General features: G+C 34.7%; 1 protein-coding gene across 1 annotated transcript; it reads right to left on the bottom strand.

Moving 5' to 3' along the window:
* Nucleotides 1-3,664: 3,664 nt before the first annotated feature.
* LOC107831562 (beta-glucosidase 11) lies at nt 3,665-10,790 on the bottom strand. The gene is made up of 13 exons (XM_075244825.1): nt 10,512-10,790; nt 10,369-10,432; nt 9,420-9,475; nt 9,265-9,340; nt 9,103-9,174; nt 8,842-8,929; nt 8,473-8,731; nt 8,260-8,375; nt 7,890-8,110; nt 4,747-4,842; nt 4,644-4,700; nt 4,403-4,493; nt 3,665-4,011 (listed from the first exon to the last, which is right to left on the bottom strand). Exons 1-13 carry the CDS (start codon nt 10,653-10,655, stop codon nt 3,765-3,767), a joined length of 1,587 nt encoding a protein of 528 aa, XP_075100926.1. The 5' UTR covers nt 10,656-10,790; the 3' UTR covers nt 3,665-3,764.
* Between the last annotated feature and the right edge of the window lie 15,211 nt (nt 10,791-26,001).

Here is a 26,001-nt window from a genome sequence, read left to right as displayed (position 1 = left end):
AGCAAAGACCTTGATAGGAAAAATGCACAGCAGACGGAATTACAAGCGAAATCCCAATCGAAGTGCTCAAAACCCTAGATGTGAAAAAACAAAACCAAAAATTGCTGGAGCGCCAGAGATTCCAACTCAATAACGCAGCTCCGACAGTAAAGGAGAAGAGAATCACTGCGAAAACCGAAAAATTTCAACGAAAATCAGAAAAATCAAAAATCTTCGACGAAGACGAAATCCTTGATAATAGCATACGAGGGTAACATCGCTAGGTAGAGGACGCCGGGAACTAACGAACACATGGCTCTGATACTATAACGACCCGACCGGTCGTTTCGAGAGTTATAACCCCGTTTTTCCCATTCCTACTTCTTTTTTGTGTTATTCAGCTATATTATGTTATATCGGGTTAGTTGGTTCGAGTCCGGAAGGAACTCGGAGTGAAATGAGATACTTAGTCTCATAATTGAAAATTTTAGTTAGAAAAGTGGACCGGATATGGACCTATGTGTAAACGACCTCGAATTTGAATTTTGATGATTCCAATAGCTCCGTATGGTGATTTTGAGCTTAGGAGGGTGTCCGAAATATTATTTGGAAGTCCGTAGAGGAATTAGGCTTGAAATGCCGAAAGTTTTATTTTTGAGAAGTTTGACCGGGGGTTGACTTTTTGATATCGGGGTCGGAATCCGATTCTGAAAATTGGAATACCTCTGTTATGTCATTTAGGACTTGTGTGCAAAATTTGAGTTCAATCGGACGTGTTTTGATAGGTTACGGAATTGTTTGTAGAAATTAGAAATTTCAAAGTTCATTAGGCTTGAATTGGGGTGTAATTCATGGTTTTAGCGTTGTTTGAGGTGATTTGAGGATTCGACTAAGTTCGTATGATGTTTTAGGACTTTTTGGTATATTTGGTTGAGGTCCCGAGGGCCTCGGGTGGGTTTCAGATGGTTAACGGATCAAAAATTGAACTAGAACAACTACTGCAATTTTCTTCTGTTGGAAATTGCTTCTGCCCAGATCGAGCTCAGGGTCGAGGGCCACGATCGAAGCCCAGATCGAGCTCAGGGTCGAGGGCCACGATCGAGCCCAGAGTCGAGGGCCACGATCGAAGGCATGATCGAGCCCAGGGTCGAGGGTCACGGTCGAAGACATAATCGAGGGCCAGGATCGAGGACCTCGATCGAAGGCCAAGATCGAGGCAGAACCGAGGATGTCTGGGCAGAATTATAAAAATAGGGACTTCATCCCATTTGCCATTTTTGACAAATTGGAGCTTGGGGAGAGGCGATTTTTGATATATTTTCAAGGAAAACTTAAGGTAAGTCCCTTGTGATCATTTCTACTCCATAATATTGAATTATCATCGAATAATCCGACTAGATTACATGATTTTGAGGTGTAAATCGGAGATTGGAACTTAGAAATTTAGAAATAAGATTTGTAGATTTGAGGGTCGAGTTGAGGTCGGATTTTGGTAAAATTGGTATGGGTAGACTCGTGATTGAATGGGCTTTTGAATTTTGTAACTTTTGTCTGGTTCCGAAACGTGGGCCCCACAGGCAATTTTTGAGCCAATTTCGGATTTTGGTCTAATTTTGTAGTTTTTCTTGTGGAATTCATCCGATTGGCGCGTATTGATGGTATTGTACTGATTGTGAATAGATTCGGAGCATTTGGAGGCCGAGTCCATAGGCAAGATCATTGCGGGTTAGAGATTTGACCGGTTTGAGGTAAGTAACGATTGTAAATCTAGTCCTGAGGGTATGAAACCCCGGATTTTGTATCATTTTACTATTTTGAAGTGACGCACATGCTAGGTGACGGGCGTGTGGGCTTGTACTATTGGGGATTTGTGACTTGGTCCGTCCCGTAGCAACTGTAAAATTGCATACTTTGTTGAAACCATTGATACTTATATGTTTTAGAAAGATTTTCTGTAAATTGGGCTGAATGCCATGTTTGGGCCTTGCGCCAATGCTGTTTGGACCCTTAGGGGCTGTTTCTTACCATCCTCTCACTGTTTTCGATTGAAAATCTATACTCAGTCATGTTTATACTTGTTTACCGCATAACTCAATTTTATGACTCTATTTTGATGCATATAAATGTTTCGGGCCGAATGCCCTGTTTTACTGAAATGCCCGAGTGGCCTGATTTGTGAGGATGAGTGTGGATCGGGGCTGCCCGCCTGTAGCATACTTTATGACTAAGTGAGGCCGAGGGCCTGATTTGTGAGGATGAGTGTGGATCGGGGCTGCCCGCCTGCAGCATACTTTATTATTATCACACGTGAGTTGTTCGTGCAGATTATAGCGCTTGAAGGAGCCCCTCCGGAGTCTGTACACACCCTCAATGAGCGGATGTACCTACTGAGTGCGAGTGCCGAGTGTCGAGTGCTGAGTGACTGGGAGGCAAGAGTGATTGTGAGGTATGCCCGAGTGGCAAGAGTGATTGTGAGGTATGCCCGAGTGGCACGAGTGACTGTGAGGTTTGCCGGGGGCTGTATATGAGTGATGTTTTGCCCGAGGGGCTGTTTATTATTTCATCATTTTTGCTCACCTTTGCATTGAGCCTTTGTTTGAAAAACTGTTGGACAAATATCTTTAAATGATTTTTACTGGAACTGGGTTTAAACGAGATGATTTGATTCAAACACTGATTTTTAAAACATGTTGTACTTTACTGAGATTTCATGATATAAATGTTATATGCTTTATTGCTCGTCACTACTGCTCATTCTTTATTTATTGTTGTTATTTACTGAGTTGGCATACTCACGTTACTCCCTGCACCTTGTGTGCAGATTCAGGTGTAGCTGAACACGATAGCGATTATTGAGTGTTTTGGTTGCAGATTTTTCTTGGAGATAGCAAGGTAGCTGTTTGGCGATCGCAGCCCCTGCTCTTCTCCCTCTTATCTTCCTCTAGTTGTATTTAGCTATTTTCCGGGCTAAGTTAGCCTTGATATTGTTAGACAGATTGTAGTATGTGCTCATGACTAGTGATACCCCGATGTCGGGCTTTTCTTTTCTGCACTTCTGTTTTCTTTGATTTGAACTCTTTAAATGAAGGTTTATGTTAAATAACCTTGAAATTATCTTTAAAATGAAAATATCGATTTGTTTTGGAAATGAGTCGGCTTGCCTAGTTCCACGATAGGCGCCATCACGACATGGGTTAGTTTTGGGTCGTGACAGATGCCATGTTAAGCCATTAAAATCGAAAGAAATTGACAGATTGTAGTTAGGGTTTTGTGAAATGTAAAGAGGAAGAGAAACAGGAGAAAAGAACTTGCATTCTGTACTAAAAAATCTGACCAAAATTGATCTGGAATATTCTCTGCCTCTCTTATATATTTTGGGCCTCATTTACAACTCAATGAATAAAACTAAGACTAACTAAGACTAAGGCTCTACAACCGTTCATAAATAAACTGGGCCAGGCCCAAATGCACTTCATGTAACTCCAACACCCTTTTGTTCTAGGATCGTAATTAATGATAGTTACCTTATTAAGTTACTTGCTTTTCCAAGTTGTGAACTAGAATGAGCCTCGAGGTTTTCCCAAAACCAAATTACTACTACTTTACTATTGGGATTGGTCTTTACACCGTGAACAAATGGCAACGTGGAAAAAAAACATAGCATATCACCAAAGTAAGCAACCACTTTAGAAGGAAAAGTCAGCTGATGTATTATTGTATGCAAGGACTGGCAGAAATAATAACTAGGAATCCCATAGTTAGGTTGACATACAACCACGATATAATTATGAAGAAAATTCAGACTCTGAAGAATGAGAAACTTCCTTCCCAATTTCAAGATTCACATTAGATTTGCGACTTTTTCCCTTTAAGAAATTGGAGTACCATTGTTGAGAAAGCTTTGGATATCTTGTTAAATTTTTGTCGTCCAAATCCACGTAGTATAGGCCATACGCTGATTCATATCCATCCAATAACTCCAAACCATCCAAGAATGACCATGAGAAGTAGCCTCTGACATTTGATCCATTCCTATCATATCATAACAAGGTATTGTGGGGATAAATGGCAAACATATCAGAAAGAACGGCCAAAAACACCTAATATAATTGTTAGACCCTCCATCCAAAAGATAATACTAGTGAAGATCAGCTCAAATAGTTTAGGACAGAGAAGACATTTTAAATTGATTAGATGATACAAAACCTTTCTGCGGCAACAAGTGTTAAAAAGCCAACCCACACAGAGTATGAGAAAAAGAAACACATCCTGATCAATGGCTAGAATATGAAGATTAACTATACAAATATGCAAGTTCAGACTAGTGTTCTTTTAACCGAAGACATAAGGAACAAGTCTATAGTTCTGCAGTCAATGAGTTATAACTAATAACAAATGCTTCCATGACGTGGGAGGGGCTTACCTCATAGCATCAAGCAAATTCCTGATATAAGCATGCAGATATTCTACTCTACCCGTATCATTTAGTGTCGCGTTTCGTGGCGTCGTCTGACCTGCCAACAGAAATCATGCTAAGCTTCTCAGAAAACACTGATTCATGAGGTTCAAAGAAAGCTCTGTGCTTTACTGAGTTGTCAAAGCCTCTAAAGCAACTTTCATGTACTCAAATATTCACAAGCGTCAAGAGAGGGAGAAAAACGAACCATTTTCATGAATGTAAATTGGTAGGTTGCCATAAGTTTTCTTGAAGTACTCCAATACTGCTTAGAGACCCGGTTGTGTCCATGGATACTGAGTCAAAACAACTTGTGAATAACAGATAAAATAACGCTAAGGTGCATCTAAAGATCATGCATGTCCCAAGCCTCACCTCGCCTTTGGGTGTAACACCAGCTTGCTCAACTGTTTAAAGAGATAAAGTAGTGAATTTCTTGATATGAACAATTCCATAACAGAGAAATACTGACGACATCAACTAGAAAACTTGCATTGCTTGTAACATTCCTCAAATCTATAAAACTTTCAAGACACGCTCAATATAGAATTTGATTTTTTTTTTATCTTGACTTGAGTGCATAAAAATTATACTTCTATTACGGATTTAAACCCTTGTTATTGACTTTTGAGTTACTTCTCTATTTATAAATAATTGGATGTACAATTAGGGAAATATTAATAATTTTTATATTATTAATTATTAAAAGTGAGTATCATTAATTAATAGTTAAGTCAAAACAAACAAAAAACAAAAGAACAAAAGAACAAAAAAAAAAAAAGAGCACATAAGGATTAACCTGAAGCTCATAAAGTAGTGTTGTAAGCAAAGGCTTAAAGCCTTGGACGAAATGGCAAGAAACGTATTTTCCTTTTAAAAGGCAAAAGGCTTAAAAAGCCTTATACAAAGAAAAGTAAACAGAACGCTACAAACAGAGGCAACCACGAAACATACTCACGCAGGCAACTAAAAGTTCTGGGTTTCTTTACAAATCACTAGTTATTGAACTCAGGTATATAAAATTTTCTATTGTCAACTATCCTACAATAGTAGTAGGGAAAAATTGAATTGTTAATTCTCTTCTTTCTTTAGGGGTGATACTTTGAAATTAATTAAAATGCACTGGATGTTGTATAATCGATTGTTTGACAGGTATAAATTGAACTGGGACCTACGTATTGGCTCGAGGAGTTTTGAAGTGAGTGGATATAATCCTTTACTAAAGTGGTTCTACTCACAAAAACATGCCCACAAAAGTGTTTGATAAAATATTTTAAAGAGTCAACGTGTGCTTAATTGGAACGAGTAAATACATGTTGACTAAGTATATTATAGTTAAAGCTTATATATTTTACTCGAGAAGTATAATCATCTATTTTCCATATCTTTATACTTTATTACATAATCTTACATGTTAAAGTTTCAAGAGTTAGATAGAACTATTAAAAATACTTTAAGCGCAGCTGAAATGAGGATGTTGAGATGGATGTGTGGACATACGAGGATAGACAAGATCAGGAATGAAGTTATTAGGGACAAGGTGGGAGTGGCATCCGTGGAAGCAAAGTTGCGGGAATCGAGGTTGCGATGGTTTGGGCATGTGAGAAGGAGAGACATAGATGCCCGGTCAGGAGGTGTGAGAGGTTGACCATGGCGGGCTTGAGGAAGGGCAGGGGTAGGCCAAGAAAATATTGAGAAGAGGTGATTAGGTGATTAGGCAGGACATGTCGGTGCTTCACCTAACCGAGGACATGACTAGGGATAGAAAGATGTGGAGGTCGAGGATTAAGATGGTGGGTTGGCAGGTAGTTGTGAGTTTCTCCTAGGTTTACCAGTAGTACTAGTAATCTTCTTGTTTTTGGTTGAAAGTTACTTCCTTTTAGTTTGTTATTATATCTGGTACTTAGCAACCACGTCCATTGTTTTTGAAAATCGCTCTTGAAAATTATTGCTCCCTGATTGTTACTATTTGATGCTCTACTTTTTCTTCCTTTTACTGAAATTGATGCTCCATGATTGTTACTATCTGATGCTACTTTCTCTCCTCTTTTTCCTTATCGTCTTTCTTTCTCCCCCCCTTCTTTCTTCTTCTTCTTCTTCCCTTTTCTTCCTTTCCACCTTATCTTGAGCCGAGGGTATATCGGAAACAGTCTCTTTACCCCTCTAGGTAGGGGTAAGGTCTGCGTACACACCCTAGACCCCACTCGTGAAATTATACTGAACATGTTGTTATTGTTGTTGTTGCTTATGCTATGCATACACTCAAGAATATTATAATGAATACTGATAGATCACTTTCAAACAAGATTTAGACTTGAAAAGTCACAAGAAGAAGTTTTAGAAAGGTAAGATTTTTGGGAGTATCCTCTATTCTGAGAAGGGGTCATCGTCCAGGCATAGAGTGTTGACCAAGGCGTTGACTTCCTGAAACTACTTGTGCCAAAGTAGGGAGCACACGAGTCGAAGGTCTCGTTGTCAAGAATTTGCCTAGCCATGCTAAGGTATGATACATGAGCGCTGAGAACCATGAAGCGAGTTGCACCTCGTGAATTGGGCCTATTCGATCAGGTTGGGATCGAACCAGTGCCGATCACACGGTGACTAAGATAAAAAGAAGTCAGGATAGTTGGAACTCCCGAAGCATAAAGTGAAGTATTTTTTTTTTATAAGAAAGAAAAAGAAAAGAATTTCTTTTAGAATATTCATAAACTGTTGTTATGTAGTTATTTTAAAATTGTTCATAAAAACTTTATGTTTTCCATGCATTTAGAATATTTGTTTGTAATATATATTTTATTAAAGTTTCGTCCCCTGTCGTTGAGACTCACTGAGTACAATAGATGGTACTGATGTTCTCTTTTGGGAACCTGCGTTAGTCTGCGGTACAACGTAGGAACTGATTTTGCAGGCGAGCAGGCTACAAGTTAAGACTTCCCTCACTTCCAATGCTATTGGTGAGCTCCGCTTTTGTTTGTGAAGTATTCCTTTAAGTCATCGTTATTGAGCTATTTCTTTGTTTACTGGGAGAACTAGTCAGACAATCTCATGTCCTGAACAGTGCGTCAGTTTATCAGTAAAGGCTTCATAGGCACAGTCGGTGGGTTAAAATTCAGGTGTTTTTTATAATAACTTTGCAGTATTTCAGTAGTTACTACGAATAAAGTTTTGGAGTTGATTTATTTTAGATATTCAAATTAATTAAAAGTATTTGGTTATAGTATTGCCTTGTTGCATATAAAGTTTGAGGTTATAATAGTTTTGATAAGCACAGATAGTTCGCTCGGTCAAATTTAACGACCGGGTGACAGTCACGGCTTGTTCAGAAAATGGGTCGTGACATTGCTCCTCTCATATGGATTTTTTCAACTTTATCATTAGATTAACTTTATCAGCAAACACAACTATGATCTTCAAATGTCAAAGTATCTCTATTCAGGTAGCATCAGCCACTTACATATTAATTGTGCTTCTGCATCGGTATTGAAGTCCCTATAATCTCTTTCAAAGGCACTCGGCCGGTCTTTAACAGGCAATGTAGTATAATGGTTGAGGCTTATGAAGTCTATAGCACCCTTAACTTGCTCAGATTCTTGTCTGGTGAAGGTGGGCATTCTCGAGCCGACCCTACCCTTCATTGTGACAGGATAGTCTCCAAATATCAAGGGACTGATAAACCTGCAGTGGAGATGAGAAATAAAATGAAACCAAATAATTAAGCACAACCACACATTTGTGCAGTAAATGAATACGTAGTTCCTTAGTGCAGAGTATCTTAAATTTGAGGATATGTTATGTTAATAGGCCAAAGCAAATTGTGCTCTCACCAACCCAGGTAGAAAGCATAAGCTCGCAGAGTTGCAACTTCATCTGCCGTTGCATTTGTATGAGGAATAAACCGATATGCAAAGATATTTAATCCCACAAAACCATGCTGTGTTGACTGCATTGCAAATATGTTAGTGTTTTTTTTTTGTTATTTCGTTTTGGGAACTCAGTAATAGTCACAAGTTATTTTGAAATGAACTCAATGATGACACCTTGTACTTTCTCTTGTACAATCTGAAAACAGATGAATGAGTAAGCAGCATATTGTGAGCTACTATGTATGGCTCGGTTGAAGAGTTGCCTCTAGAGCAAGGTCCAATTCCAACATGTGGGGAACAGCGCCCTGGGGGTGTAAATCCCAAATCATAACCACCCAAAGCGAATACATTGGCCTCATTCACAGTTGTCCAATGCAAAACCCTATCACCAAATTCCTTGAAGCAAATATCCGCATATGCAATGAAGTCATTGCTAAAAGGATAATATGAATTGTCAAGTTGAAATCAGTCAGATGTCGTAGAATATATGCAGAATATCTCCTAATTTTCGAAGAATTACAAGGTGGAAAGTATTCAGCATACATTATTTTTTGACTTAGCCATCCACCGTATTCATCTTCAAGTACTTGTGGCAGATCATCGTGACATAGTGTAACATGTGGTTGAATTCCTACAATTTTGAGAATATACAATAAGCATAACATGGAGCCCATCAGCCAATTGTTAGATGTTTTACTTACTAGCACTTTGGAGGTGCGATTCCAGATCTCTTAACAGCAAGAAAATATGTTCAAACTTTCAACTGAAAAGATAGAAAAGTAGTGTACAAGGAAATGTATTAACCATGACTGACAAGTTCATTGATGAGATTATTGTAATACTGTAACCCCTTTGGATTGACAGGTCCCCTTCCATCTAAACAGAACAAAACCCAAGTATGAGAAGAAAGAAAACACAAGTATAAGATAATGTAAGGTTCCTGAGCAGTGCGATAATAAAGCTTACTAGGAATAAGTCTCGACCACGAAATGGAAAACCTGTAGGCTTCTAATCCAGTGTCAACCATGAGTTGTACATCTTCCTGGAATCAGGTAATTTTCGAGGGCAATCAAATTGATCATCAATTATGTGAACTCAAAGTTGATTCCATCCGTCTATACCTTGTATTTGTGGTATGCATCACAAGCTACATCCCCATTGGCTCCATTGTATGCACCTGGAAATTATATAATCTTGGATAATTAATGCGACTTGCTGTTCTAATTATCTGAAGCATGGTGGCCCCAACATCCGAGATCTGCTTATGGGATTCAGAGAATCAGCTGTCCGAAGGAAACCGCATAGTCTTGACTATGGAAGGAAAAACTACCATTAACCATAATCATATTACACTGTCTGGAAATGACTAATTTTAATTGGTCCGGATGGTGATTTTAATTTGGAGCTTTAATCTTGTTAGAAGTTTCTCGAGCCGAGCGTCTATCGAAAACAACCTCTCTACTCCATCGGGGTAGGGGTAGTGGCGGACGCACGTGGTAGCAAACGGGTTCAACTGAACCCGCTTCATCAAAAAATAATACTATGTATATGTATAAATTAGGATTAAAGCTGCGTAAATTTTGTATAAATATTTTATTGAACCCACTTGACAACTACTATTTTACGACTAAAGTTATATACTTCTAAGATTGAACCCGCTTGCACAAAATCCTGGGTCCGCCACTGGGTAGGGGTAAGGCCTGTGTACACACTACCCTCCCCTAGACCTCTCGTCCGTGAAATTTTATTGGGTTATTGTTGTTGTTGTTGTAATCTTGTTAGAAGTAGACCGGTAATATTGTGGTTTTGGTAATAATCCTTTTAAGTTTTCCTTTCACTCTTTCAATCAGCATACTTTTATAACATCATGCATTTTTGCAACTATCAACTATTAATCTATATAACATGGATATGAAACTGGAATAAGTAGAAAACACTATACTACTTTTTACAGTATCAACTTTGATAGGAGTAGTAGATTTATTAAATAACCACAATGTGAAGTAGTGTTAAGGCGAGAGGAACATATATAATCAATTAAATTGGGGGGAAAGATTAAAGAAAACAGACCAGCATGAGAAAAGGTATCCCAAATGCTAGGCTTCCGTCCATCTTCAAATGCTGCCCCTTCTACCTTCAAATTTTGGCCGAACAAATTAAAGTAGTCGATCGTGAGAAATCCAATATTTACCAATCAAAATTGGATTACTGACTTGATAAGCAGAAGAACCGGAACCGAAAACGAAAGAAGCAGGGAAGTCGTTTCTGCTAAAATCATCATCACCGCCACCGGCACCAAACACTACAACGGCAAAGTGCAGTGCCACCAAAACAAGCAAGTCGAGACGCTGCTGCATCCTTCTCGTCTTTTGCCTGTGTTCCACTCTAAGGTTTTGGTACTAATTAATGAATGTGTGGCCAATCTCTAACTAAGACCACTCTGTTATCTACTACTAAGCAGCTTGCAGAAAAGGCCAAAGGTACAATCATAGCGATCATAGGAGAAAACCATAAACATAGACGTGAGTGAATCTCCACCACTGAATTATATACTTTAGACTGGATTAATTAGTAAATATTTTTGGTTAATTCAATCATAATGCTTAAATGGGCACGGTAGCTGTTTCCAAAACAAATGTTTTTACCAAGGATCTAGTTGACCACTTTCTTTGTAAACAAAAAAGATAGAACAACCAATATGGAATGAAACGAAGTTACAAAATTTATTTTAGAAAAATATTAGGTGAATTAAAAAATATTATTAAGGATAAACTAATAAAAGTATTGATCAAAATTAAAAACGCTTATTAGCTAAAAGTCATAAATTGATGATGACCAATTTATAAGTTATGACTGATTTAGCACTTTGAATATCTTCCAAACGCATAAATAAGTTAAAAAATACATATAAACCAGTTTGATCCGCTTATAAATTTAGAAAAACACCTTATTACTTTTTAAATATATATTTAGTATGACTGAAATATTCTTGAAGCGTCATTTCAATTGTGATTGTGGGCAAGTACGAGTGACGTGACAAAAAAAGGTTCGCATCCTACTTTTTGTCTATTTAAAGCATGTATCAACACTTATTCCCATCGAGGCAACTCAAGGCAATTGGTGGACTAAAATTAAATCTTCCTGAGAAACTTTAATTTATTTTTTTAAATTTTTTTGTATATAATTTTATTTGATGTCTATTTTTCTAAACTTTTGAGATGAAAAGCTATTAATAATTTATTAATGATCAATTTTGTTTAATAATTTTTTTTGAATTGATAATATAACTAATACATTTAATCTCTCTTGCTATATTGTCGATCTTAGGTAAAATTTTATCTATTTTAATTTTAAAAAACTTCTTTGCATATGTAACATTACAGAAACTGTTAACATTTTCTTATAAGTACTATATGCATTTGGAGAAAAATCAAGTTTTGCTATCTAATTGAGCATATAGATTAGAGTATTGTTTTCTAGTTATACTATTTACCTTAACACTTTTATTTAAAAATAAGTTTAAACCATCAATGTATTTTAAGGAACTTTCGAAACTAAAGAAATGTGTTTTTAAAGATTCTCATTGTCTAGTGATCTCAAATTTTTATCACTAAATAGAAAAACACTCATATGCGGTCAGCACCAATGGCAAATCAATTAAAAATTGTACTTTTTAACTTTAAAATGCTCTGTTTATCTAAGATCAACATGGTTAATTTACTTTAATTTTCTTTCCTTTTTTATCTTATCATATGTCTGCTAATGTAGTTTCTAAATTTCATGTGCCATCCACGCATAAACTTACATGGGTAATGATGTAACCAAAGAGGATTCCGTTTATCGAGCAGTAGAAAAATGGCAAATATGATACTATAAAATTATACTATGCACTCTAAAAATTCAAATAAGCACAAAGAAAAGAAGCTAGCCCCGTAAGATAAATTGAATGAAAACTCAAAAGTTTAGTAAAGAAAGCTGTAAGCATTTTACTGGTGAATGAGTTTCCAGATGTTCAAATGGAGCCTCCAGGCATGTCACAATTATAAGAGATTGATAACAATTAGAGCTAAGCTAGCTAGCTAGCTAGCTCTAAGTAATTATAACAGCAGTACTAAAGATCAAGCTGATTAGTAAGATATTATGAAATATGATGACATAAAGTCAGATGCCCCCTTGTAATTAAAGGTGTCGGACGTTGGGAGTGTGTGTGAACAAAGTGTTACTTATAAGTAATTAGATACTCTCAACGGTGTCAGGTATTTTGAGAAAAATTGTATGAGTTTGGTCCAAAAACGAATAATATCACACTATGTTAAGAGTATATTTTGGTCATTTTAGCCCAACAACTGATATCAGAGCTCAGGTTTAGCAGGACGAGTAAGGACATCGCCGAGTGATGGCGTAGGGCCCAGCTTAGTGTCTTTGCCTGTCTATGGGCCAGCGACGCATACACATCCTCTCCTTGGACTTCGGTGAACGTAAATACTCGGATCATATGAGTGACACACATTTAATCTATAAATTAGCGCATAAACGGCGATGAGTCATGTGAAACTTAGTTCAAGAGAGAGATTGTTGGGAGTGTGTGAACAAAATCCCACGTGTAAGACTTTTTGGGAAAAATTGTGCGAGCTTAACCCAAAACGAATAATATAGCACCGTATTAAAAGTATTTTGTGCCGTTTTAGCCTAAGAGTAGAGCCCCTTTTATACAAGAAATTAGTATGTGTCAACAGTTAGTTGAAAATGGTCTTTAAATGGTAGGTACGTAACAGCCTCGAATCGTTGAAAATAGCTGGCTGCTATGCTAGCTAGCTAGAGTTTTAGAGTCTGTTGAGTGACTAAATGTTATACAGTACTACTTGAGTTAATCTGGAATATTGGGTTGGTAGATGTTAGCTGGGTTGCTGGTCCATCCTAGCTACCTCAAGGGTAGGCGTTGGACCAATAAATTTACCATTATTATACTATAACAAGGATATTCTTATTACTAACTTCTAAAGACCAAAATTAAGTGAACAGTAATACAAGAGCAAATAATTGACATTTTGCCATATTTTCATAAAGGCTAGAAGAATGGATTTCAATTAAAAATGATGGACAGAAAATATACTGCAAAATATTTGCTCCAAACTTGCTCAAAGGAACCAATTGAATGCTTATAAGAGAAAGCTACCCCTCATTATGACGACCATGCACACAAACAGTTATATCACTTGAGAAAAGACATTTGTAAAAGAAGCTTAAATCTAAATGGGAGCCTACCGTCTACGATTGGATCGCGTGGTTGTCTGCTTATCCGTTTTTTGGTTATCGGTGCATTGGTGGATTATTTACGACTAAGAATGTGATGACCCAAACTGTCATCTTTGATTTAAACATTCATTTTTGTGTCCTAAGACCTCGAAAAGCACTAATTATCATTCCTCGACTTGGGGCGCAGTCCGTAAATTGTTTCGAAAAGTTTTTATGTGAAAAATAGATTAAAATGTGAAATAGAGCTTTAAAACTCAACTGAGTTGACTTTGGTCAACATTTTGAGCAAATGGACTCGGATCAGTGTTTTGACAGTTCAGGTAGGTCCGTATAGTGATTTGGGGCTTGGGCGTATGCCCGAAATTGGATTCGGAAGTCCCTAGCTCAAATTATCGCCATTTAACGGAAACTAGAAATCTAAAGGCTAAAGATTTCCAAAGTTTGACCGTGAATTTGACTTTATCGATATTGGACTCAGATTGATATTCCGAGAGTTGTAATAGCTTTGTTATGTCATTTATGACTTGTACGCCAAATTTGAAATCATTTCGGATTCATTTAATACGTTTCGGTACGAGTTTTGTAATGTGAAAAAGTTTGAAACTCATAAGTCCGAATCGAGGAGTGAATTGTATTTTCGACGTCATTTGACGTGGTTTGAGACCCTGAGTAAGTTTGTATGATGCTTTAGGACTTGTTGGTATATTTGGTTGAGGTCGCGAGGGCCTCGGGTGGATTTTGGATGGTTGATAGAACTTAGTCTAGTGCTCCAATAGCATTTATTTACAGAGTGGATCTTTAATCTTACAGACTCACAGCCTTTGGCTTGATGGTTTTTACGTAGTTAATGAAAAAAGAATTTAAACATATATTTAGTCACAAAATTAATGTATGTTGTGATACTTCATACATATCAACTATGTACTATGTAACTTTTTAGAATTTTAAATATGTATCTACTAGTGAATTTTTCAAGATCTTCATCTGAAAGCTACTTTCGACTTTCAAGGACCATATAAATATTGGAATAGATTGCTTTGCACTTGTCACAACTCAAAAAGCAGCGCAAGCTTCACGACAGAAGTGTATTGAACCTTTTCATATCATGGCATCTTGTAATTCATCATCTATTCCACGAAGCACAAGTGCAGAACATATGATACGTCATCCATCAGCCAAGATTACAAGATACACGATTATCAATTTAACTTTACAATGATATTTTGGAAATAATAGTAACAAATAACCAAACTATAAATCATTAGTAGAGATGAGTGAAATCACATTATCCACGGTGTGACCCAAGTTGGCTGACAAATACGACTTAGTGATAAGGATAAAAAGGTTCAATTTTTCCATCTTCAAGATTGTAAGCCGCTATATTCCTTCAACCGCCACCTTCCACACAGTTAAATTCCTCAACCCAATCATCAGTAAAATATATGTGATTAGGTTTAACTCCTGTAAACTTAGAAGAATCAATAGAACTTGCTCCATCACGGCCCAAAAAAATTGTTGAATCTCCCAAGTCGTTAATCTCCCTCAATTCACGTTTTGTTACATCTAGTTCGGATACTTTAAATTTAGAAGTATCATAACCGTCTTCTTTGTCGTTATGATGGGCAAATCGGGTAACAAGCAATAGTGCACCGTATAACTCAACTAGATAGAACTAAACTGACGCTTCAGGAAACATATTACTCACTCCGTTTTAATTTATGTGAACCTGTTTGAGTGGGCATTGAGTTTAAGAAAAAATGAAGACTTTTAGATTTTGTGGTCATAAACAAGTCAAAAAGGGGTACAGAGTATTTGTGTGATTAAAAAAGTTTCTCATTAAGGGTAGAATTGGAAGTTTAAGCTAAATTATTTCCAAATTTAGAAAGGGGTCATTCTTTTTAGAACGGACCAAAAAAGAAATAGGTTCATATAAATTAAAACGGAGGGAGTACTATCTTTAAGCAAAACAAGCAAGTGTTGCTTTACAATCGGTTGAGCAATAGTAGGCCTTGCAACGTCAAAAACCCAGACTTCGCCGGTGTAAAGGACATTCTAAATCCCTTAAGGCTTGTTGGGAAGGAAGTTGAATTTGGTTACGAGAGGAAGGATGCAACATAAATTCTCCGTTACATGACATGGTGAACAACCATTCCTTTAATGGAAAACATTCTCGCCCTCTAGCTTCCTATATTTACAAGGATTACCCAAGATTTTTGGGCTTAAATCGTAGAACTAGGGACATAAAGCGGAGTTTATTCCATCAAACTTTAGGTTAAGAGTCAAGGTTCCCCTTTGTACTAATTGGTTACGGATTACATGCTGACCTTGCGTTTTATTTCTATGGAATTAAATCTTTTCACAAATTTGTAGATCCAATTTCTCGATAAGAATTTCACCGATTTTGTGACTTGTAAATGTAAAAGAAATCATTCATCTAGATTTTCACATCTAAGTTTAATATGCTAAAAGTAAGCCTCCAAGCCAGAAAATTCAGTGGACGGATAAGGGTGTTCAAAGTTTTATTTTTATTTTTAGCAATAATAAAATATTTTATTTTGTATAAAGTATAAATTTTCGGTGAAGGGTGTTCAATTGACTACCCTTGGCTACACAATTTTCACATCTAAGTTTAATCTGCTAAAAGTAAGCCTCGAAGCCAGGAAATTCAGTGGACGGATAAGGGTGTTCAAAGTTTTATTTTTATTTTTAGCAATAATAAAATTATTTTATCTTGTACACAGTATAAATTTTCGGCGAAGGGTGTTCAATTGACTACCCTTGGCCACACATAGCTTCGCCGCTCCCTACATGTATTACTTCAATCCAAGTTATCACAATAATACTATCCATTATGATTTATGAAGACTTTTTAGCCATATATTCAACCTGGAGTCAATTACTCAAATGGTCACACAACTATCTCAAATTATCTGTTAAAGTCATTTTTCTTTCGTTTGTAACAACAAAGTCACTTAACTATGCCTATAGCACTCAGAAGGCCACTCAACTAGATTTTTCAAATTTTAGATTGCCAAATACTTATTTTACCCTAAAAATTATAAACATTTATCTTCTTTTTTTATTTTAACTTTTTAATATTATGATTTTTCCCTTTTTAATTTATATTATGGAGTAACCTATATAATAAATAAATTTTATTAATAAATTAAAAAATAAAAGTATGAGCACCTAATTTTTGACTATATTTGAATTTTTATCACCTTCTACTATGTAAATATTTTCAGAAATTTAATATATATATTTTTTAGCTTTGTTACATTTATTTAGAGTAAACATTAATAATAATTTAAAAGGTCAATTATTACTATTAGTATTATTTTTATTTTTATTTTTATCCTTAGTTTTAAATAAAATGAATTAAAAACTGAAAATAAATAAATATTATTTAATTTGTTTTTTTAAAAAAAAATTCGGATGGGAATTAAAAAATAGGAAAAGTAGAAATATAAAATTAAAAAGTAAAAGTAAAAGTAGGTGGAAATTATTTAATAAAAAAAGTAAAATAAAGTGGAAAATTAAAAAAAAAAAAAAAGAATGTGGAAATTTAAAAGAAAGTTGGAATTAAAAAATAAAAGTAAGGGTAGCAGAAAATTTTAAAAAAAAAGTAAAATTAAGTGAAAATTAAAAAAAAGAAAAGTAAAATAAGTGGGAAATAAAAAAAAAAGTATAAAAGTGAGAATTTAAATATAAAAAAAGTAAAAAAAAGTAAGAAATTAAAAAATAAAAGGAAAGGAAAGTGGGGAATTATTTTTTAAAAAAAATAAGAAAAATGAGAAGTGAAAATTCTTTTTAATTAAAAAAAAATCTGAAAATTTCGATTTTTTTTCTATAAATAGAAGAGGGGGAGAGAGAAAGAACAAAAAATAGGGAGGAAGATATTGAGAGAAAATTATTTTCTTTTTCTAGGATAAGGAAATTTTTACTCGTGTCATTCTTTTTTCGTCTTTCTTTCGAAAAATCCATCAAAATCACCCCCCAAAAAATAGCGTTAAACCCAGCAAAAACAAGCCACTAAATCACCGACTTTGCAAGGTCGATCGGGGTTACAAGTCGCGATTTTTTGTTCGAGGTTTCGTGGCCGGTGAAAGCTCCAGTCAACACTCGTCGAATTGTTTAGCGCTCTTGTAATTTCAACTCTATTAATTTATATCAAAGGTCTGTTATTTCCTTTTCTTCACTGATTATAATTGTGCATTTACCTTCTTGTGTATTGGTGTAATATTATTGGATAGCATGAAGTAGTAGTTCACTCTATTGATATTTGGATCATTTGAATCTGATTGTTTCCTTGTTCATATATTTATTGGACCATGATGTTAATTTTAGAGATGCAAAGTTTTTTTTTGAGTTAATTTAACCGGATAAAGGGTCTATTGAATCACTGTAATTTGGCTTGTTTACTAATTTTGTTCATGAGATTGTGGTGTCATTAGTTTTGTTTAAGAAATATACATAATATGGGATATTGGGTTGGATAATTTGCTTGGACAATGATTTGTTTCTAAGAAAATTGATTTTTGGGCTGTTGGAGAAGAAAAAATTTTGGGCCAAAAGATTTAGTCTTATCAGGCCCAAAGTAATAAATAACGTAGCTGACTCATCTTTCTCTAAATTAGCCCACTTTTCTATAAATAATAAACTTATTTCTTTCACAAATAATTCCATACCTCATGACCTTACAATAATCTCAAAATTAGTAATTGAATAATATTCGAACATCGTAGCTTGCTTTAGGCGCGATTAATAATAAATCATCGTGACTGTAGGTACGGTTCCCGTGGCATGGTCACAATACGTAATCTCCAATTCGCATTTCACGTGACTCGACCACAACTTTAAATAATAATAAAAAAATTAAACACGTTATAGATTGCGGGTGCGTTTCACGTGACGCGATTTGCGATGTGTATAAATAACGAGTGTACGACAACGTAACTCGTCTCATATTAATTCCATAAAATTTTAAAATACAGTAATGTAATAAAAGCGGTAAAAGGAATAGAAATGAACATATAGGTTTAAAACATGTATTAAATCAGATAACTAGGCCAATTATTAATAGTTGAGCGATCGTGCTAAAACCACGGAACTCGGGAGTGCCTCACACCTTCTCTCGGGTTAACAAAATTTCTTACTCGGTCTTCTGTGTTCGCAGACCATAAATAAGAGTTAATTTTCCTCGATTTTGGATTCTAAACTAAATCGACGACTTGGGACATCATAAATTATTCCAAGTGGCGACTCTGAATAAATAAAGAATCTCATTTCGAATAATGTCACTTAAATTGGAAAAACTCCATATCCCCTACCCCTCGGAAAAAAGGAAGTGTGACAAAAAGTATTTAAGCATATATAATACTGGAATAATAAAATAATGAACATAGTAAAAAAGATAATTAGAATGATTTGTTCGTAATAACTTTAGTATTAACAACAAAAATTCAAAAATTTATTTACACAATTGAGAATGAAAGAAAATAAAGGTTGTAAAATATATATTTCATGTACGCAATATAAAAATAATTATTTAAATAAAGGTATTTTTTATAATATACATTATATATTCTTGAAAATTATGCTCAATTATATTATTATTCCATCATTATATGAGCCGAAACCTAATTTTTTATTTTTTATTTTATCAATAAAATATATTTATTCTATAGGTAAGTCCACAATGTAGATTAAAAAGAGAAAAAAATTATAATATTTAAAAAGTTAAAAAAATGATAATTTAGAGGGTAAAATAGGTATCAAAAATCTGAAAAATCTAGTTGAGTGATATAAGCATAATTAAGTAACTTTGTTATTACAAACGAAAGAAAAATTACTTTAGCAAATAATTTGAGATCATTTTAGTAATGGACTCATTCAACCTGCTATAGATATATTTTCAAGCTCTTCAAAAAAATGGATGACAAAGAAAAGTTGTGTATCCCTTCACCCTAAAGTCTGATGTGGTAAACAGGAATATTACTCTAATTACGAGTAAGTAATGAGTGCTTCCAAGTTAAATATTCAGTGCGGTGGTTACTCGATCATAGTTGCAACCACATTCCATATATGTTCACTACAAAATCGGCGTACGTTCAGATAAATAAACAATAAATTATCTTCATTTTGAAGTTAAATAATTGCCGCTTAATTATGTGAGCGACCAAATTGAGCTGATCAAGAAGTATAATAACTAACGATGGATATAAAATGAAACATTAGTTAAAAAGTTGCCTTCCTAAATCACAAAGCCGCAGAATGCATTGTTCATATGGTATGCCAATCATATTTGGAAATTAAAGGAAATGGTTGCAATGATTCAAAAGTTCTAAGAAGTTAGGCGATCTAATTATTAGCTTAGGGGCACGTTTAACATTTCAAAAGCAAAATAAACCACAAACAAAAAGGTCCCATCGTATTGTAGCCGCCACATACCTTCCCTTACTGTGCCACCAACTTATGGAAATTCAAAGAAAATTGTTTGGGCATTTTCATTTGCGTAATGGTCCTATTTTGTTCCTAGCTAACAGTTGGGGTCAAATTTACCTTAAAATGGCTAAATTTGACCTTACTAACTAACAGAAGCTTTTCAATATGAATTTTTACAAGAGAACTGAGGCCATACAAATTAAATATTCCAGAAGCTTTCAGAGATCGGCGCCTAGGTAATGTAATTGAGGTTGCTCCAACTATAATTTAAGGACTCATCATCAAAAATATCTCAGAGGAGTAGTTAAACGGGCAAGAGATAATAAAAAAATAATTATATGCACGGATGGACCTTATACTTATGTACAGAGGCTAGCGCCCTCTATCTCTAGCATAATGATATTTGTTCTTACTGTTCTTACTCATGTATTACCTTTCATTATTTAAAAAACAAACACACATAAATAAAAAATATTATTTCTTAATGATATTCGGGATTGTTTTGCCCTTGCTTTTCAGTATTATTATGTTTGTTGCCATCGAAGAATTTGGTAAATAAAGGAAAATTTGTAGGCATTTTCAAAGCCTGCTTTGTCTCCACAAATGTATAGTCCATCATTTCTTATTACTGTCCCTGGGACATGTGTGAAGATCTAGATGAAACAGTGGACCCATTTGTTTAAGATATTAAATTTTATTACTGACATTGTGGGCCCCTTCCAACTTTTCCTTGCTGACCTCTGTGCTTTTACACCTTTCTAGCGCGGTGCATAAAACACAGAGAGTTAAAGTGATTTTGACTATTTTCTATTTTTAACAAAAAAGTTCTACAACTACTAATAGCCTTAAAAAAAAAACTTTTTTGCTCAATTTGAGGTATTTGATTAAGCTTATTTTTTGGAAAATAATATTTTTTACTAGAGGCAGAAGTAGTTTTGAAGAAGTAGAAAAAAATAGCTTCTCTTTAGAAACAGAAGCAGTTTTAGCTTTTCTTCCTACCAAAAATACCCTTTGCAAAAAATTATATATACCAAAATAACTTTACTTAATTTAAACTATTAAATAATATAAAATGACTTTTGGGATGAACTTTCATATTTATTGAATGATTTTTTGATATATTTAAATTATCTTGAAAGAATAAAGTACTTTTCAATTTTATTTTTATATTTTACTTAAATAAAATAAAAAAACTTAATTATTATCTTTAATAATAAATATTTATAATTATTTATCTACTTATATAATATTAACTATTAAGCAAATCTCTTCATGTCCTTATTTGTAATTTGACACATAAAAGTACTTTTTGAAAAGCTTGACCAAACACAAATTATTGTTTAAAAGTATTTTTTAAATTAATTAAACAAACACAAACTCTTTTTCTCCAAAATAACAACTGAAAGTGTCCACGCCTCTCCTCTCTCTCTATTCAGCTGAAAATAGTGAGAGAGATATACAACTGAAAGATCAATCAAATTTATCTTTACCACTTAATGATCCATCAATGAATGTCTTGAATACATTATTTTGTTCAAAATAGTTTTAACTAAAGTAAATTACAAATGACACATGCATATGATTACATTAGCTAACACTTATTTTGGAGTATGTATTATATCATCAAAAGAATTACTGTTCCATCCTAAGAAAATGATGGAAAATTATGAATTTTTAAAGGACATTATTAATGGAAATTCAGTTATAATTTTCTTTATTTATTGTTGTCACGACCCAAAATCTGTATGTCGTGATGGCGTCTATCTCAACACAAGGCAAGTCGTCAACCTCGATAAACCACTTTCCTTTAAGTTTGAAAACATAATATTTAAACTCAATATAAAAATCTCACAAATACTGACATAAACGCTCCCAAAATCCGGTGTTACTGAGTGCATGAGCATCTAAATGATAACAAAGTCTAACTGCTAAGAACACTGTCCAAAAATATAGAACATTACAAAAACTGAAAGGAAAGAGAGTCAAGGTTTGCGGACGTCAAGCAGCTACCTTGATAATCTCTAACCGATAAAACTCCGAGAAACTAGCAACCGCCGTGTCCGGAAGTACTTGGATCTGCACACGAGGTGCAGGGTGTAGTATGGGTACAACTAACTCAGCAAGTAACAATATTAAATAAAGAACTGAAAGTAGTAACGAGCTTCACGGCTAAGTCCAATTACAGTAATTTCCAACATAACAAGGTAGGCATGCTTTCAAGTTCAACATTTAAGACCCAAACAGTAATTTCATATAAAGTTTAAATGTGACAAAAGATAATATCTCTTAGAAATTTTCAAAATTGTGATATGTGACAACTGAGATGCAAAATTTATGAAATCAATGCATCCTCTCAGAGAAACAGTTACTCAGTCCTCCCATTCACTCCAACCTCACAAACACTATTTCCTCATAGTTACTCATTCCTCTCAGTCACTTAGCACTCGGCACTCGCACACAGTAGGTATATGCACTCACTGGGGGGTGTACAAACTGCGGAGGGGCTCCTTCAGCCCAAGCGCTATAACAAGCCAATCATGGCATATAATAATGAAACATGTTACGGCGTACAACCCGATCCCATAAATATCCTCACAATCAGGCCCTCGGCCTCACTCGGTCATCAACCTCTCTAGTCTCTCGGGCGCTCAGAAATCATGATAAGCAACCCAAACATAAATGATATAATGCATCAATAATAAATAACAGAGACTGAGATAAAATGTGCAAGTAAAACTGTGACTACATTCAAAATAACAATTTAGCAGATAATTCAATAAGTACACGACCTATATGGGTCCCTACAGTGTAAACACATATTTTAAACATGATTTATAGATTGATTTCTCTAATACGTGGAAAATGTACAAATATCAATACATTATTCAACAACACAGTTCCATGGAATTTATTAAGTCGCAATTCCTACGGTGCACGTCCACACACCCACACGCCCGTCACCTAGCATGTGCGTCACCTCAAAACCAATCACATATCACAAAATCTGAGATTTCATACCCTTAGAACCAAATTTAGAACTGTTACTTACCTCAAACCTTGTAATTCTTTATTCTGCTATGTCTTTGCCTCGTGAATCGGCCTACGAACGCCTCGAATCTAGTCACAATTAATTTGATCCAGTCAATATAAATTATAGAAATTAATTCCAAATAAAAATACTAATCTTCCAACAAAATCCGAAATTGCACTCAAAAATCGCCCGTGGGGCCCATGTCTCAGAACCCGACAAAAGTTATAAAATATGAACGCCCATTCAACTACAAGTCCAATCATATAAATTTTACCAAATTCCGACATCAACTCGACCTCTAAATCTTAAATTCTTATTTTGAAATCCCTAGGCCCAAATCCTCTAATTTCACCTCAAAAATACGTAATCTAGTCGGAATACTCAATGATGATCCAAAATTATTGAATAACAATGATCACAAGTGACTTTTCACAAGTTTTCCCATGAATTCCCTCTTAAAAGTACCCCAAAACCGGGTTGAAAATATCCAAAAATGGCAAAACTCGGAACCCCTTCGAAATGTATACTGTCCAGGGGTTCTGCACCTGCAACTCACTTAGCCGCTTCAGCGGTCTCGCATGTGCGAGAAACCAACCGCTTCTGCGGAGTTGCTTATGCGAAGAAGCGTCTGCTTCTGCGATTTTTCCCAGCTTCCCTTGCCTCTGCATCTGCGACCTTGGTGTCGCTTCTGCGAGTTTCTGTCCGCTTTTGCGATGCCAGGCTCGCTTCTGCGAGCCAATTTCTGCAGGTGCGATTACATCATTAGGCAGTAGTAAGTTTCAATTGTTCTAAGTCCAAATTTGATCCGTTAACCATCCGAAATTCACCCGAAGCCCCAAGACCTCAACCAAATATACAAACAAGTCCTAAAATATCATACAGACTTAGTCAAAAGCTCAAATCACATCAAATGATATTAAAACCACGAATCATACTCCAATTCAAGTTTAATGAAACTAACAACTTCTACATTCGATGCTGAAACCTATCAAATCAAGTCCGAATGACCTCAAATTTTGCACACAAGTTATAAACGATATAACGGACCTATTTCAATTTCCAGAATCGGATTCCGATCCCGATATCAAAAAGTCAACTCCCCTGTCAAACTTCCAAACTTAAATTTCCATTTTAGCCAATTCGAGTCTAATTTAACTATGGACTTCCAAATAATTTTTCGGACATGCTCCTAAATCCAAAATCACCATACAGAACTATTGGAATTATCAAAATTCTATTCTGGTATCGTTTATACATAGTCAACATCCGGTAAAATATTTTAACTTAAGCTTTAAACCTTGGAACTTAGTGTTCCAAATCATTCCAAAACCTCACTGGACCCGAACAAATTACCCCGACAAGTTACATAACAACTGTAAAGCACAAATTGAGCAGTAAACGGAGGAACGGGAATGTAATATACAAAATGACCGATCGAGTCGTTACAATAGTACTCTAAAAAAAATCAAAATAAGTAAAGACTCGATTGCTTGATTTATAGTAGGGCAAAATATAGAATTTGCCGATTAGGACGAAACAAATTGCATCTGCTGCCAAAGTACATAAAATATGTGTATTATAATGTATATTGTTTTTGTAAAGAAACAAGATTGACAACAACTTTCTAGCTAGAGACAAATAATAAGTTAAACAAAGAACTATATTTTTCCAAAAAAAAAAAACAATATAATCAGAATGTATAATAGATATTGTAAAATTATTCTATTTGGCTAAAGTGCCTACTTAATTATAAAACATTTGCTAATTCATGAATAAATAGTTTTTGTTTTATAAAATTTGAAAAAACATAAAAATACAATTTAAACTATTTTACTATGGAGAAAGTAAATAAAGTCCTATAGAGAAAATTATTATTTTCTTTAACTTGTAGTTAGGTAATACAAACTGAGAAAAAGAAATAAGAAAAAAATAATAGAATATTTAGCAATATTTATGAGTTTAATATAAATATCTCAGGGTTAGATTATACTATTGGTAGCTATTATTCGTCTATAGTTGTATATGGAGAATGATCAATTAATGTTAATTTTGTTTAGACATCAGAAAATATGGGGAAAAAACTATTTGAAGTTGGAGTTACCTAAACTTTAATTTTCGTCTTCTCAGAAAGTTACAAGTGTCATGTCTAGCTTATATTTATAGGCGTGTGTACTCTCAAATTTTTTCTTCTTAAACGTGAACTTCATAGTAAACAAAAAATAGAGTTTTCTGCAGTTTTAATTGTTAATTAAAACTAATATTTCTTTCCTCAGTAATAAAGTACTATCTAACATCAGCATATTTATTTCTAAAATCTTATAAAAATAATACTAGAGTCCTTTTTTTGATAAACAAGGGAAGCTTATGTTCTTAAATTAAAATTAATTTTTTACTTCTATCATTGTAAATTAATATTAATCAAACTTTTGTAATACCCATCTCTAAAATCTTATAAAAAAAATAGTAGAGTAAAATAAAGTCCAACTTAACGTAAAAACGAATAAATAAATAATCACCTTACTTGTAATGTTATTTTCCTTATTAATATTTAAATAGCTTAAAGAGTATATATATACATTTGAAATATTATATGGTGTCTTAACAGTACTGTATACGGTCAAAACCGAGTTTGTCCTTTGTGTGACTAATCGAGATTGGGGCATGATGGACCGAGGTTCATCATTGTAATATCGAGCTATGATGTGAAGTCGGGTTGTTGAGTTCGAGCCCTAAAAACCAACCAAGGTCGGTTTCAGCCAAGATCGATATCGAGCACAAATAGAGACCAAACGAGACCAAAATCGGTCAAGACCGAGAACGAGCCCAGATAGAGGTCGATCACGATCGAGAGTGGCCAAGTTCGGGCTCGAGCCAAGGAACAAAAGAGCCGTTATAACCGCATTTAGGGAGAGGATCTCAGCGGAAATCAAGAAAAAATTAATTAATTAATCTGTCATGGGATCCCCACTATG

The sequence above is a fragment of the Nicotiana tabacum genome, chromosome 22, assembly GCF_000715075.1.
Source record: "Nicotiana tabacum cultivar K326 chromosome 22, ASM71507v2, whole genome shotgun sequence".
Classification (NCBI taxonomy): Eukaryota; Viridiplantae; Streptophyta; class Magnoliopsida; order Solanales; family Solanaceae; genus Nicotiana; species Nicotiana tabacum.
This window is presented reverse-complemented; position numbering and strand designations above follow the sequence as displayed.